Source organism: Chelonia mydas, chromosome 16, assembly GCF_015237465.2.
Source record: "Chelonia mydas isolate rCheMyd1 chromosome 16, rCheMyd1.pri.v2, whole genome shotgun sequence".
NCBI classification, from domain to species: domain Eukaryota; kingdom Metazoa; phylum Chordata; order Testudines; family Cheloniidae; genus Chelonia; species Chelonia mydas.
The window spans coordinates 13,804,877-13,819,558 of NC_057857.1; the positions used below are offsets into that span (position 1 = coordinate 13,804,877).

General features: G+C 51.1%; 1 protein-coding gene across 42 annotated transcripts in view; it reads left to right on the forward strand.

Annotated features, from left to right (window-relative positions):
• USP20 (ubiquitin specific peptidase 20) overlaps nucleotides 1-12,912 on the forward strand; it is a 37,766-nt gene extending 24,854 nt beyond the window's left edge. For 30 of the 42 annotated variants that reach the window (XM_043530214.1, XM_043530204.1, XM_043530209.1 and 27 more), the window contains 11 exons: nucleotides 746-840; nucleotides 2,166-2,199; nucleotides 2,646-2,691; nucleotides 3,007-3,187; nucleotides 4,027-4,153; nucleotides 4,256-4,425; nucleotides 5,245-5,326; nucleotides 5,872-5,980; nucleotides 6,383-6,485; nucleotides 8,654-8,725; nucleotides 10,482-12,912. In XM_043530214.1, the coding sequence (XP_043386149.1) occupies nucleotides 746-840; nucleotides 2,166-2,199; nucleotides 2,646-2,691; nucleotides 3,007-3,187; nucleotides 4,027-4,153; nucleotides 4,256-4,425; nucleotides 5,245-5,326; nucleotides 5,872-5,980; nucleotides 6,383-6,485; nucleotides 8,654-8,725; nucleotides 10,482-10,642 (1,180 nt within the window). In that variant the 3' untranslated portion in view covers nucleotides 10,643-12,912. The remainder of the gene's footprint in view (nucleotides 1-745; nucleotides 841-2,165; nucleotides 2,200-2,645; nucleotides 2,692-3,006; nucleotides 3,188-4,026; nucleotides 4,154-4,255; nucleotides 4,426-5,244; nucleotides 5,327-5,871; nucleotides 5,981-6,382; nucleotides 6,486-8,653; nucleotides 8,726-10,481) is intronic. The other 12 variants (XM_043530205.1, XM_043530191.1, XM_043530202.1 and 9 more) reach the window with 1 other exon arrangement.
• The last annotated feature ends 1,770 nt before the right edge of the window (nucleotides 12,913-14,682 follow it).

The window sequence follows — 14,682 nt, forward strand, 5'->3', positions numbered from 1 at the left end:
ACAAATTTTGGACATAATTGCATAAAAAAATCTCTGTAAAGAATTAAGATCCATAGCCAGGGACCTGTATCTGTAAGATCCATAGCCAGGAACAGCTGTGCCAACCTCCTTCCTCGTTTAGTCCAACAAAACATATTTTCAATTGTGTTTAAAAAATAAACTGTGTTCAGTAGTAATGGCCTGACTGTAAAACATCTGTGACTTGAAGGTGCAGGACATTGCAAGTCCTCACTGGTAAATTTCCTTCCAGGTGAGTTGGTTCCTTCAGCCATTTAATAATGTTCCTTTGTGGCCGCATTCTTTCCGGTGGAAGTCTCTGTCCGGGACCTGTCAGTGCCTTTCTTTACTTACCACTCTACAAGAGCGAAGGGTTAAGTCATAGATACTAAGGTCAGAAGGGACCATTATGATCAGCTAGTCTGACCTCCTGCACAACGCAGGCCACAGAATTTCACCCACCCACTCCTGCGAAAAACCTCTCACCTATGTCTGAGCTATTGAAATCCTCTACTCACCCACCACCTTGGCCCTTCTTGGCGTGGGAGATACCAGTATCAACTCCAGTTCTGAGAAACAAACAGCACTTTCCCATAATGCTGCGGGATGCTGTTACTGTGTTCCTGAGCTGATCTTCCAGGCTCGATTCACATAAAGCAGCACGCCACCGGGGAATTTTAGAAGCCAAAGTGCATAGATCGCCAGTACCATTCACATTTCTTTCTTGCATGACCCCTCCCTTCCGCAGGTTTGTGGTGTCCTGTATCCCCAGCTGGTTTTGGGGTCCCGTGGTCACACTGGAGGACTGTCTTGCTGCCTTTTTTGCTGCCGATGAGTTGAAAGGTGAGGTTGGGGAGGGCTGGCGTATATTGTCTTCTTTGACCGCCCCCAAGGGAAGCTGTCGATAACCGTTCCAAATGCGTTTCTGGAACAAATCCAAGCTTCTGGCTGGGAAGTGCACTTCTTGTTTCAGCTTCCCTTGGGGGCAGGAATGAGCGTTCACCATCTGCTCAGGCAGGGTTTGCAGTTTGGAACCAGGGTGTGGTGGGCTCAGCAAAGAGCAGACGTGATTGTCGTTCTCTTGTGTGTGCAGTGGGAGTCCGTAGCCCAATGTTCGTGCTACACAAGGACCGTCCTGGGCAGGAGGAACAAGTTGGGGTTGCCAGGCTCAGCTGCGCTTGCTTGGGGGTGGGGTTGAGCCACTCGTTTCCTGCATTGCTTGCAGGGTATTGTGGTGTTTTCTAGTAAATCGTCCGGTTGGTTGAATTTGTAACATTTGCCCTGGCTCCTCCTTCTGTTGTATTCAGGGAGGATAAACGGGCCTTTGGCTACTATGCCAGACAGTGAGATGGAGCCAGTCCATGTACTGGCTGCAGCACCAGGGAGATCAAAGCAGGGACTGTGCTGTATGCTGGCGCTTTTGGACCCAGTCTGGGTCACATTCATCCTTCCTGCAGGGAGTGCCACTGAACCTGGGCTGGGGACTCCTTAGATGTTTCCCAGGGTCCTGGTCCCAACAGGTTGTTCCCTGGGGGCGCTGCAAGTGGGGGATGAGTTCTACAGGGCAGAAATGTTCCAAGGAGACTCTCCCACAACTCTGCATGCCCAGCTGAGGAGTCCGGGTAACCTCAGTCCGACTCTTACACCTAGGAGTGCTAGACTTGCATTTTGTGTTCGTGTAGGAGGTTCCTCACCAGGAGCCCTCACGGAGGGGGCAGAAGGAGGCTGTGTAGTTCTCTCTGCAGAACAGTCTCCTGTGTCATTAGCCTGGGATGGAGAGCAGAGGGACTGAACACATTTTGGCCCTGTCTTAATATGGGGAGTGGAAAGGAGGGTTTTGAGCATGTTTCCTCCCATCCCTGCTTTACCTGGGGAGAAGAGGCTGCTCCAGCCACACACTAACCACTGGTGGGAGGGCTAAGCGGATTCCCTTCCACCTCGGCAGACACCGCCGCGTTGCATGCGTGGTGGCTGGCTGCCATCTGTGCCATGTCTGTGTTGAGCTGGGGGTGGCAAAGAGAGTCCCGGCTGGGTCTGCTTTACCTCTACTAGGCAGGCACTTTACCCGGCTTCCGCACGTGGGATGAGAGTTTGTTTTCTCATTGGGGCTGCAGCCCTATGGCTCCTGCTGTCAGTAATGTTGCAATGCCTTTCTTTTCCCTCACCAGGGGACAACATGTACAGCTGTGAACGGTGTAAAAAGTAAGTTTGTGTCCTCTATGTTGTGTTCTTTCCACTAACCTCTCTCTGCCCAAACTGACTGTCCTCTCCTGCCCCTGGCTGAATGTCCCCTCTGCTACTGGCCTGCTAAACTGGGAGTTGTTGAGTTCTAGGTTTGAAAGTGACCTTGAAAGCCCTGGTTCGGGGCCACTGGAGACCCTGGTGCTAGTGGGAGGAAAAGTGGTGGCTGTGGTAAGGGAAGGGAGTGAATTAGGGGCACTTAGGGGTTACTGAGGAGAACTGTAGGAGAATGGAGAGGTGAGGCCAGTGGCCTATGCTCTGATACATGGTGGGAGGCTGCTCTCACTAAAGTCCATTCCAGCTTTGCCATGGAGTTCAAAGGATTTGGGCCCAAAACGTGACCTGCCCAGTTAGCCTCGGGTCCCCGTTCTTAGTTCTCATGGGGGACTTGTCCCTTTCTCTCTCAGACTGCGGAATGGCGTGAAATACTGCAAAGTTCTCCGGTTACCTGAGGTGAGTAGAGGCGGCTTGTCTCCCCCGTCTCCTTTGGTTGCCACTGTTAGTTGCGGGGTGGGAAGGGAAGAGTTGCTGAACCAAGAATTGAAAATAGCATTTTTTTGTTTTGCCTTAAGCAAAGTCCTATTTTATTAGCAGACCAGAAAGGGCCCAGTGACCTTCAATTGATGGGCCATCAACACCTCTGCCGGGTTATAGTGACCACAGCATGAGGAAATTCATGTAAAGATGAGGGGGTCGAGAGAGGAAACTGTATTTGATTTGGGTATCCATGGAAACATGCTTTTGTGCCCTCTCCTTCTGGTGCTCTAGATCCTGTGCATCCACTTGAAACGGTTCCGACACGAGGTCATGTATTCCTTCAAAATCAACAGCCACGTCTCCTTCCCGCTGGAAGGACTGGACCTTCGCCCCTTCCTGGCCAAGGAATGTGTCTCCCAGATCACCACCTACGATCTCTTGTCTGTCATCTGCCATCAGGGCACAGCAGGCAGTAAGTCCTCCTTTCCTGGCGTGTCTGTCCCTGAAATGCCTGGGAGCGAGATGGGTCTGATCCGTGTGTCTGGGATAGCCTGGAGCTCTGAGCGCTGTATCCTGCTGCTGGTCTTTGGGCAGGGGCAGGGTATTAGGGTTTCACCGTGACCCTCCTCCCCAGGCGCTGCATGCAACATGCCAAGCCTGTTTTGTAGTGGAGTTGGCTTTGATGCTGTCCAAGCTGCATGTTCCTACAAGGGTTTCCCAGTGAGACTTCGGGATCCTCTTTTTTAAACCTCCTCAGATTTCTTGTTGTCCCAGCCTGGTCCCAATGTCTGCAGTCTCCTCCTCCTTCCCTGTTGCCTACGAAATAGCCCTTTCCAGGGCAGCCTAGAGCCCCATGCGGGTGCATGCAGCAATATGCAGTAGAAGGCTCACTCCTGCACTGCTAGGCTTCCTCAGGCTCTACCTGTTTCCAGCTGGAGTGGCGGATTGCTCAGCATTCGCAGATCTCCTGTGCCATCATGACAACCCTACCGCTGCGCTGGTTCAGACCTGTTTCCCAGCGAGGCCCCTGGAAGCGTTTTCTCTCATTCAGCAAGGGGAAACCTGTCCAGGAGGGTAGAACTGAATACATGGAAATGGGCGCTGCACCTGCAGCCCCCTTCCAAGCTGACACAGCGCCAGAATCCATCCCTCCTGTCAGGCCTGCCATACTAAAATCTCTGCAACACACGGCTTTTCCCTTTGCTGGGCCAGCAGCCCAGGATTCATCTCCGCTCGGTCGCTGACATCATTCCAGGCCTGATTCCTCTTTCTGTATTGAGTCCCAGTGCTGTTACATTCCCTCTGTTACAGGTGGGCACTACATCGCGTACTGCCAGAACGTGATCAATGGCCAGTGGTATGAGTTTGACGATCAGTATGTCACTGAGGTCCATGAGACAGTGGTACAGAACGCAGAGGCCTATGTCCTGTTCTACAGGTGAGTGGGTACCCTGGCTAGAGTTGTCTGTCGGTGCTGTTAACATATAAAGGGGTCAGATGCTGGGGATTGCTTCACTTTCTCTCCCCTTTCCTCCTCAAGGAAGAGCAGCGAGGAGGCTGTGCGGGAGAGACAGAAGGTAGTGTCCCTTACCACCATGAAGGAACCCACCTTGCTCCAGTTCTATATCTCTCGAGAGTGGCTCAACAAATTCAACACCTTTGCGGAGCCTGGTCCCATTACTAACCACACGTTCCTGTGTGCACACGGAGGTGAGGGGAAGCGGCCAGGCATTCTGCATTGGGAATAGTAGCATTCACTCAGCAGTGGGAAGTTTCCGGCTGCACCTTTTGCTGGCCCACACATTGACGCATCCGGATAAAAGCCCCAGCTCCGTTCCCAGTGTAACGTGTACTGCAGTCGAATCTGCCTCATTGGCAGAGACTTCAGCACGCTCAGGAACATGACAGTTAGATCATTGTCCCGCTGATCAAGGGCCTGGAGGGATATGCTGTGCTGGGAGACCATCACTTTCACTTCATCAGTTGTTTTCAAACAAGTATTTAGAAAGCTAATAGGGTGAAGGAGGTGAACTCTTGAGCAATGGGGCAGCTTCCGAAGGGAAGGGAAGGGTAAATGCAGCTGCGGGAGTGTAAATGGTTACTGGTTCTTTACCTGCACCTACTGCCATTTACTACTGTGTTAGCAGCAAGGCTGGTGTTCAGTGTGTGTTTTGGGAGGGGTGGGGTGGGCTGATAGCAGGAACCTTTATAGACTGGTAAAAGCTCACTCTGTCCTTCTCCCTAGGAGCATTTATAACCCTCTAGTCAAACCAAGAACTCTCCAAAAGCCAGTGTGCGGGAGTGGGGCCTGGCCTGAAGGCTTCAGCTGCCTTAGATCAATAATTGAGCTTTCCCCACTGAGAAAGCCCTGCCCCCTCCCCATCGCCTCCTTCCTTTCTTTGCCCCACTCCTCACCCACTGGCGAGAGGAGTGATACCTACCATCAATTTTTGGTCTTCCTCCATTGTTGGGGAAAACACTGCTCCTTACTTAGTACCCAATTTAACTACCCCTCGTTCTGATTTGCAGGGATCCCGCCCAATAAATACCATTACATTGATGACCTGGTGGTGATTCTGCCGCAGACTGTGTGGGAGTATCTGTATAACAGGTGAGGAAAGCTGGCGTACTCCTCATCCCACAGTGCCTTGGAACAACTGAGGCTTTGTCGTGGTTGAGAACAACGTAGACTTGCCAGGCCACATCCATAAGGTGTGGGATCCTGCCTCTGGCATTGGCCAGACATGGTGCTTCCCTCTAATACACCTAAGCAATTGTATATGCTGTTGCAATGCTGTCTATAAGGTGGTGAGGCTATTTCCTGATCTCCAGGGTGATTCTTATGCCCTCAATCCTGAGGGGGGATTTCCCTTTGGAGAGATGGAGCCTGGTAGTGTGTAATGTGAGAGCCCCTAATCTAGACAGCAAACGAGCTGTATTCTCCATTATCCCAGCAATCACAGAGGTGGGACCGTTCTGATCTACACCATGGAGGGCGGAGGCAAAGGTGTTCATTAAAATAACCAGGCCTAGTCACCTCTGGATACGGAGAGTAGTGTGAGAATCCACCCTATTGACTTGCCGGGCTCAGGGCGGTTAACCTCTTCCTTGCCAACCCAGCTCTCAGTTCCTCTTTCCTTCTCCTCCTGGGCTCAGGTTCGGGGGCGGCCCTGCTGTGAACCATCTGTATGTGTGCTCGGTCTGCCAGGTGGAGATCGAAGCCCTGGCCAAGCGCAGGAGGATTGAGATTGACACCTTCATTAAGGTGCGTGTGGAAAAGAGCTAGAGCAGGGAACCAAGGGCTGGGGTCAGAAGTGGAGACCCCACCACAGATGAGTGGGAGAGATCTCACCCCTCTGACTCCCAGAACAAGATCTGCACCATGGCAGGGAGATTTAATTCTGGGTTCCCTGTTGCACATGCATCAGTTGGGGCGAGGGTGATGCTTTGCATGGGGGCCTGAGGTTGGAGCGCAATCTAAGGACTTCCACATGCTTAGCAAGTGGGAGCAGGTGGATTGCTATGGTAGTGGTGGTGCGATGGGGTGTGTGGTTACAGATGAGTAATCCTGAAGAGTGGTGAAGTTTTTCCAACCTATACTGGAAAGCCCTATCGCAAACCTCAGCAGTGACGGAATATTTCCCTTCTCCTGTTCCTTGGCCTCCAGCTGAACAAGGCATTCCAGGCAGAGGAGTCTCCAAGTGTCATCTACTGTATCAGCATGCAGTGGTTCCGTGAGTGGGAGTCTTTCGTCAAGGGGAAGGACAATGGTAAGGAGCCTGAGGACTCCGGAACCTGTTAGAGGTGGGGTGTATGGTGTACCTAAGCTTGCTTGTTTGCGTGTACGTCTTCTGTAGGCAACGTACCTACTTAGCCTATAAATGAACCAACCAAAACTAGGCTAGCAAAGAAAGGGGAACGGCCTCTTCCCCCCAGCCACATTCAAGCTATTTCCCAGAGAGTCAACAAAAGAGCAATTTACAGGAAAAGAAACTTCAAGGTTGGGGAGTGGGTTGAATCTCAATGAAAATCCAGCCATTGAGATGGTAAGGACGGGACAGGGCATATCGAAATCCCATTTAAGTACAACATGCCACATTATTCAAGCGCTTGTGCCTGGTTTCTTAGGGTGGCAAAGTCGAGAGGAAAACAGAGGGGGTATGTCTACACTGCAGTGGGAGCCAAGGTTAGTACAACTTGAGGTAGCAGACCCTGGGGGTTTTAACTTGGGGCTTGAGCGTCCACGCTCCTTTATAACCCCAGGTTAGGAATTGTTGAATCCTGGGTCCCAACCTGGGGCTTCAGTGCCTACACTGCATGATATGGGCCCAAGTCCAACCACTCCTATCCTAGACTTCCTAGTGCCCTCCCAAAATGTGGCCACTCTAGCCCTTTGTTTGTGGTACAGTGCGGGAAAACTTCACAGTCCGGAGGATGAAGAAAGTCTGTGTGAACTGTGGAATATTTTTGGAAGACTCCTAGAGCGTGAGTCCAGTAGGGCTGCTTCTACACTGCAAAGCAACAGGGCTTGAATCCTAGGTCCTGGCTTGACTCAAGCTCAGACCCTCCACCTCTGTTGGGTCCTGGGAACCTGGGTCTGAGCCCTGGGTTAGTGCAATTTGTGTGTAGAAGGAGGGGGGTGAGGTTTGAGCCTGAGTTTGAACCTTGGGGCTTACATTGCAGTGTAGACCTACCCAGTGAGGATCTGGCTTCCTGAAGCTCTTTAAGACTCTTCCAGTCCATGGTTGGAGTTGCATACTGTCACTTGCTGTGAGGGCTAGTGCGATCTTTTGGAGGAATCCAGACTTGAGTCTCTCTTTTTGGGGTTAGTAGGGAACACAGCTTGTCTGGGGGAATCCTGTGTTACTCCACAGTTGTAGAATACAGTTCTGCATTTATGATGCTTTTCACCTGAGGCTCAGAAGTGGGCAAGTTACAATCCCCTTTTGATACACAGGGAAATTGAAGCACAGGGAGGATAAGAATTGTCCAAGGCAACACCGGAGTCAGTGGTAGAGTAGAAGAGAATCCAGCAGTTTTGACTCCCAGTCCCCGGTTTTGACCATGCTGCCCAAATTCTCACGGTACAATGGCCTCCTTTAGTCCTCAGAGAGCAAGATGGATCAGTGCCACCTCTTAGTCAGCCCGGGGCTCACTGCAAGATGACGTCAAGTGCTGCCTCCCATCCAGGAGTCGACTGTGTTAACTCTGATGCACTGCCTGCCTGGGAGAGCAGGGGTGAGATAGGCCTCAGGAAGGGAACCTGGAAGTCTTGGCCATGGGTTGCATTTGGCACTGCCATACATCAGATCTCCCTCCATGAACAGCTTGTTACAGCACGTGGGGTCATTTCAGTCTATGTGAGGTAGCTACACTCCATGAGCCCTTCGTCTGTTTTCTCCTGTGGTGAAAGGGCATGCCTCTGTTTTGGGAGGATCTGGAGTGTACCAGCGCAGACCGACCTAGCCCCATGAGCTGGGGCTTGCCTCTCGTTTCCAACAGCCTTGAGGTCTCCTTGCTTTTCAGAAGTCCACGCTCCTGCTGCTGAATGAGATGCTGCCTGGGCTGGTGCCAGAATGTTACTGGTCTTTGAGGTTTGGTGTCTCCTAGCTTGTTCTGTGACTAGTGCCTTCCGCAGCAGAGAGCTGAGGAGAAGCTTTGTTTCAGTGCTGTGTATTGGTTGTCAGTGCCCTGCTTTTTAGATCTCTGGAGCTCTCAGACAATCGCTCTCCTGGACGTCAGCTACTGCAGAGTATCTTTGCATTTGATTTCCATCATACACAACCAAAGCTCTTTGCTATTCTGTTTAGTGTGATCGTTGGGGCAAAATCCTCTTCTCGCTCCTCCCCCAGCCCCAGCTGGGCTTCCAACTGCTCAGACTAGCAGTGGAGGGGGAGAAGCAGGAGTCTGGCTCCCTGATCTACATCCTTTCTTACAGAGCCTCCCGGACCAATTGACAACAGCAGGATTGCACTCACAAAAGGAGGTGGACACGTGCAGGTGAAGCAGGGTAAGGCTCATGCTTGTGTGTGTGTGTGTTGCTGTCCCTTTGGGGGACTGGTCCTGTGGGGAAGGGGCTTGGAAACTTCCTTTTTCCATTTGTCATTGATTGTCACTCTGCCTGCGCTCAACACAAAGCCTGACGGTTGGCTGATCTCCTTGTGCTGACTCCCAGATCTGCCTTTCCCTCTCTATTTGGGCTTGCCTCTGCCATCTCCTGCTGTATCTCCCACTGGCTTTTCGGACTCCCTCTTTCCTCTCATTCTCTCTGTCCCCCTAGCCGCCTCCACCATCCTCCCTCGTATCCAGGCTTGCAGCTTCTGTCTCATCTTCCTCTTACTTTCCATTCCCAGCTTCCCTGCCATGGTCCAGGTTCTTGCAAAATCCAGGTGCTTTTCTCCATCTCAGGTGCGAGAAGCTTTGTTCACACCTTGATCATCTCGTGCCTCCACCCTTGCCGCTGCCTCTGTCTGCATGTCTTGTCTGGCTCCCTAGTATGTAAAACATATTGCAGCTGAAATCCTCTTCCTCTCTTGCTACCGTGACTGTGTCACCTGCCCCTCTGATTCCCTGCACAGACTCCCCTCGTCTTCTGCATCACCTCCAAGTTTAGAGTTCCTCCACATCTGTGAGCCAGCTTCCATCCCTGCTCTCACTCCTGGGGCCTACATACCTTTACTCAATGTCCTTTTTAGATCCCTGCCTCATCTTCTGGTCTCCTTCCACGCTGACCGTGTGCTTAGAACTCCCTTCCTTTCCTGGCTGGCCAAACCTCACTCACTTAATTAACTTCTTCTGACTGCACTTTTCCTCAAGTACAGCTTAAAGTCAGTCTGCACTGAGGGTGGGACCTTCCTCCTGTGCATCAGAGGGGCCTGAATGGGTTTGACTGTGTGTCGTTTCAGACTGATTGCTCATTGGAGTAGGGACCTACCCATTAGCACTGTGCAGACGGACAATGCTCGATACATAACATCACTGGTCTGAAAGACAGTAAAAAAGCTCCTGAGGAAGAAATTGTAGCCTGATAAACCTGAAAACCTGTTTAGAGTGCATGGTCTCACTGTCCAGGAAAGCCTAGAGCTGCTGGGGTCAGTGGGTATTTGGTTACCATGTGCTGTGCCCCTTCAGGCCGTCCCTTCCTGGTTGCACATAAGAAAGATGGGCTGATAACGTGGTCCTCTTTGGTGAAGGACATAGATTCAGTGTGAGCCCTGTCACACGTGGGCAGTGCTTTAAGGTGAAGTGGTGAGGTGTGCCCTGCATTGCTTTTCAATTCCTCATGGGAAACAAGAAATGTGGCAACTTCCTGGAGCCACAAAGGGTTTGATGGCTAAGTTCTGTGTCAGGTGAGCTGCCAATGGCTCACTTTTGCCTTCACCAGCAGGTGGCACTACACACCACTGCTCTGGGAGGAGGAGGATATCATGTTGGCTACAAGACACAGAAGTTTATAGCTCCCTCCGTCCATAGTGAACCTTACAGTGAGCGTTCCTTGCCGGGCACTGCCCAGCCATTCGGACAACTGGCCTTCACCCTGGCTTAGTGTATTTGCAAGTACAACTCCTCTCTCACTGAAGGAGTTTTTTAAAGTCACATTTTCACCTGCCTCACTGTTCCTCGCTATCTGAGCAAGGGGAGAGATTCCCTTCCTCGCATAGCTCCCAGCTGCAACACTGTTCCCCACCCCAGCATGGCTTCCTCGGGCTTGAGCAGTAAACGGAGACCCAGTTGCATTTCATTGTTGCTGCTGCTGTGCTTTTCAGGAGCTGATTATGGGCAGATTTCTGAGGAGACGTGGATTTACTTGAACACGCTGTATGGAGGAGGGCCGGAGATCCCTGTCCGCCAGAACGTCGCGCAGGTGCAGGAACTGGAGAGCCTGCACGGGGAACAGAAGATAGAGGCCGAGACGCGGGCTGTGTGAGCCGCGCTGCACCAAGCGGTAGAGGTATGCGATTGCAGCCCTGTGTGTCTGGAAAAGCGGGGGATCGTTGGACTGAAGAACAAGGGACATAGTCCACCTCAGAGAACTAGAGAGGAGATTTTCCTTCTGGGGGTGGAGGTGCCCCCAGGGGCATAAGCTTGCTCCATTGTCCTTGTATAACAATGTAAAACCTCATGCAGACTCTAGGCTTGGCTATAAGGATGCGGCTGGTCAGAAGAAACGTACCGTAACCCAGCTCCTGCACACCCTCCGTGCATAAGGCTGTGGTGGGGAGACCGTCTCCAAACAAAACTTCCGTGGAAAGAAGTTTGGCCTGAACTTCCTGCTGCTTTGGCTGCTCTCAAGAGTAGCCCAAGTCTGCCTTCGGTGAGTTGAATCTCTGCTCCTTTGCAGGTGGCGCTTGGCCCTAACTTGGCTCCTCCGGAGCAGTTCTGAGCACTTTTTTTGGAAGTCAAATGTATAAAGAAGAGACATTGTTTTGTTCACAGTGAGTAACGTTGCGACTAGAGAAACCCGAATTTGTTTGAAGCTGGTTAAAGCCACAAGGGCTTGTAGCCTTTGTTTTGTTCTGCTGGTGCACAAGTCACAGGCGTCCTCCACGATTTGCTCTTGTTCTAGTTCTCGCAGCCCCAATTACAGCAGAGAGACCATTTCTCTTCCACTGTCAGCCATGTGTTTGTGACCCCGTGCTGCCTGCATCTGTGTTCAGCTGTTCTGCGTGTTCTTGGTGAAGAAGGTGGGAAGACGAGTAGCAGCTCCACACTGGCTTCCCATTGTGCCATTTCCATTTGTGCTAGTTCCCGGTAGCCTTGTAGCTGTGGACAAGTACCAGGCCTGCAGGGCTCTGTTACGAGTTGCTTAAAATCAAGGGTGTTAACCAGTCAGACTCCATTCGAGTGGTGGAGGCTGGACAGAGGTCAGTTCTGCAGCAAGTGCCAAGGGTCTTGGTTTGGCCTAGATTATGTTCCCCTGCCTCCGTTTCATAGCTACAGAATGTAACATCTCCATATTCTGCTCTCCAAACACCACTGCCCGGCCCAGCCCTGCACCCATGGGCCTGAGGAGAGGGGAAGGGCCCACTAGGAGTGAGGGAGAACCTCTAAGCCAAGCCATTCACTTGCAAGAAGCCTGGTGTTAACCCACCTGTGCCAAAATGTCCATCTTTTGACTTACACTAAATCTTTTCCAGTCCCACTGGGGAAGGCGCCTGGCTGAACAGTCCCCAGCTGTGGGGGTGGCCTCACTGAACCAAGCTGCCTGCAAACGAGCATCCAGACTCCCACATGCAATGCAGTGCTGAGCTTGCTCTAGCTTTCTAGGGCAGATCTTGTTTGGTATGTACAGTGGCTCATTTAATGAATGGGAATACCTTGCACCCCAACCTCCTCTGCTAATTCAGCCGCCAAGCAATGGGGTAGGATGAAGGGGCAGGGGGCGGGATGAACAGAGAATGGCAAGCACCATTTTTCATGTCTAAGCTGCTTTTCAAAATGACCGATCTGGATTTAGCAGTTGGCCCCACTGTAAATCAGTCAGGTGGCTGCAAAATCCAGCATGGCTCTGGGAAGGGCTCTGCAAGCCCTTGGGTGAGACACACCGAGTGTAGGGCAGAGCGAGGCTGGCGTGGCTTATCTGGCCAGCTCGAGCGTGCCTGGACCAGCCTCGCAGGGTGTCTCGGAGGAGAGCCACGCTGCATGCTCACAGTGGCGCTGGTGGTGGGAACAGAATGAATTCACCTCATCAGCCCAGGTCCAGCGTGTGACTGTGGCCTTGGGAAGCCCACACGTTCCTAGCATAAAAGATGAACAAAGGTGGAAGGGGGCTGCTGTTTGTCTCACTGCAGGCAAGTGAAACTAGGTGGGGGGAGGGAGTTCCTGAAATGGGGCCTTCACAGGTTTTTAGACCAAATGTTTGCTGCAAACAGCAAGTTCTTGTTTAAAAATATTTTTTCCTGTAACTGGTTTAATGTGTTTCTTTTACTGTCTTGGTTACCTGGATCCTTGTCTATACCCAGCCAGGTAGCAGGGGGGGTCAGAGAATGAGCCACTGTTGGATTTCTCAGTGTTTTAAGCTGTTTTTTGTTAGCTGCTGCAGCCAGCATTGAATCTATTGTGGAGCCTCTAGGGCTGCATGTTGTATCTTGTGTCTGTGTTGTCTAGAGGATGCTGTACAGATTGTAATTACACTCCCGTGCTCAAGTGTTACACTTTGTGCTGAGGCTGTGTTACAATAAATACACGTGCATTCAACAAGTTGCATGACTGCTGCCTATGCGTGCGTGAGGCCTGTCTAAGTTGTACACAGCTGATGGTGGTGGTGAGAGTCCACGTTTCCTGCTGCCAAGGGTCCCTGCCTTGACAAATGCTTCTAAACAGCAGCTGGCTTTAGCAGTGTGATCCACTGAATCGTGATGGCACTTGGATTCTGTCATCTACCAGAATGCTCTTTAGTGGTACTTATTCAAGCAAGGGCACTTGTGTCTTTCAGACTAACTTGGAACTGCTTCTCAGAAAGGCTCTGTGTATTAATGATCTCTCTCTCATGCACCAGTGCACTAAAATAGATCAGGAACACATTCTCAGCTACTGGCTTCTTTCTTGGACAGTCTCATTAGCTGGATCTCTGCTGTCCTATTGGCAGGACAGTGCGTTCCCTGTTCATAATTGCTAAGGGAGTGCTTGCAGAAACTAGCACCACCCGGTGAGTTGATTCCCATTTTGGAGCTAGGGATACAGCTTGGGTGGCTGACCTACCATTGTGAAGTGCTTAGAGAGCTATGGCTGAGAAGCAGAATATAAGTGCACCGTGCTCTAAAACACTCCCAGCAGTGTGAGTATAAAGTGAGAGAGTGTGGTCCCAGGACTGCACAGCAGGCCAAGTATTACTCCTTCCAGCCTTTAGACTGAGCACAGAGGGTTCTGTAGAAATGGATCATCTTTTGGAGAAATGCTGTTAACTCTCATTCTGCCCATGTGCTACATCCAGTACAGAGTGGAGCTTTGTCTCCTTGAGCACTACAGAATTCATGTTTAAATTTAAACTCGTAATCCTACAGAACTGCGGAGGGTATTTTCTGGAGTAAAGAGGTGGCGACTGACCCATTGGAGCTGGTGGTATACAGGCTGAGGCTGAAAACACTGTACAGCTGCCTTGCCACTGTGAAAAGTCTGTTTTCAGCTGTGCTCTGCTCGGTATGGCCGCACAGTATTAGAAACAGTTCCAAACAAACTCCAGACTGCTCCTTAGAGGAAGGCTTAAACTAAGATCCTTCTAGTGCTGGAAAGATCATTACATGAGACCTGTACAGAGTAAACTGTAAGTGTCCCAGCAGCAGCATTCTGGAAGCCTGCAGACATTGCTTTACTGCTGATAGAAGGGAGCATTTCACAGCCTGAAATATTTAGGAGGAAAATGCTTCTGCAGTTGAAGTAGGCACAAAACTGTAGCTACTTGAAACAAACTGTACAGTACTGGCCAATCCTGGGCTGTAAATGTGACACACAGATAAATGCACTAGGAGTTAATCTTGGCAGATATGAATGTGAAGTGCACCCCAGTAATGCCAAATAGTCTCATTCTATAGAGAACGGGGCTGTATCTTCTGAGTTAGATTCTTCTTGGCTGGGGCTCACACAGTGCTACAGAGGAGAGGGAGTGCAAGGGTGGCTTTATCATCTTTGTGCTCTTTCAGTCAAGCTTGTTTCCTGGCATCAATTAGAGGAGCCTAAAATTGCACTAAATTTCACCAGCTGCCAGTGGCTCCAAGAATTGATAATGGCAGCTGGGGATCCAGCACCATGAAGAGAAGGCTGGAGCCAGTCCCTCCTGCAGATGGTAGCTATAGGGGTTGCATAATTACCGCTCTTTGTGACTGGAGAGCTCTACCCTGGGATAATCCTCCTTCCCACCTCTGTGTTGGCGGCACAGTGCGGCGCACCTGCCTGGATCTAGTCTACATAAGCATTGTGGTACCGCCAGCCTGTGTCTGCTCGTCTTAGCGGTAAACTTGAATGGCTCAA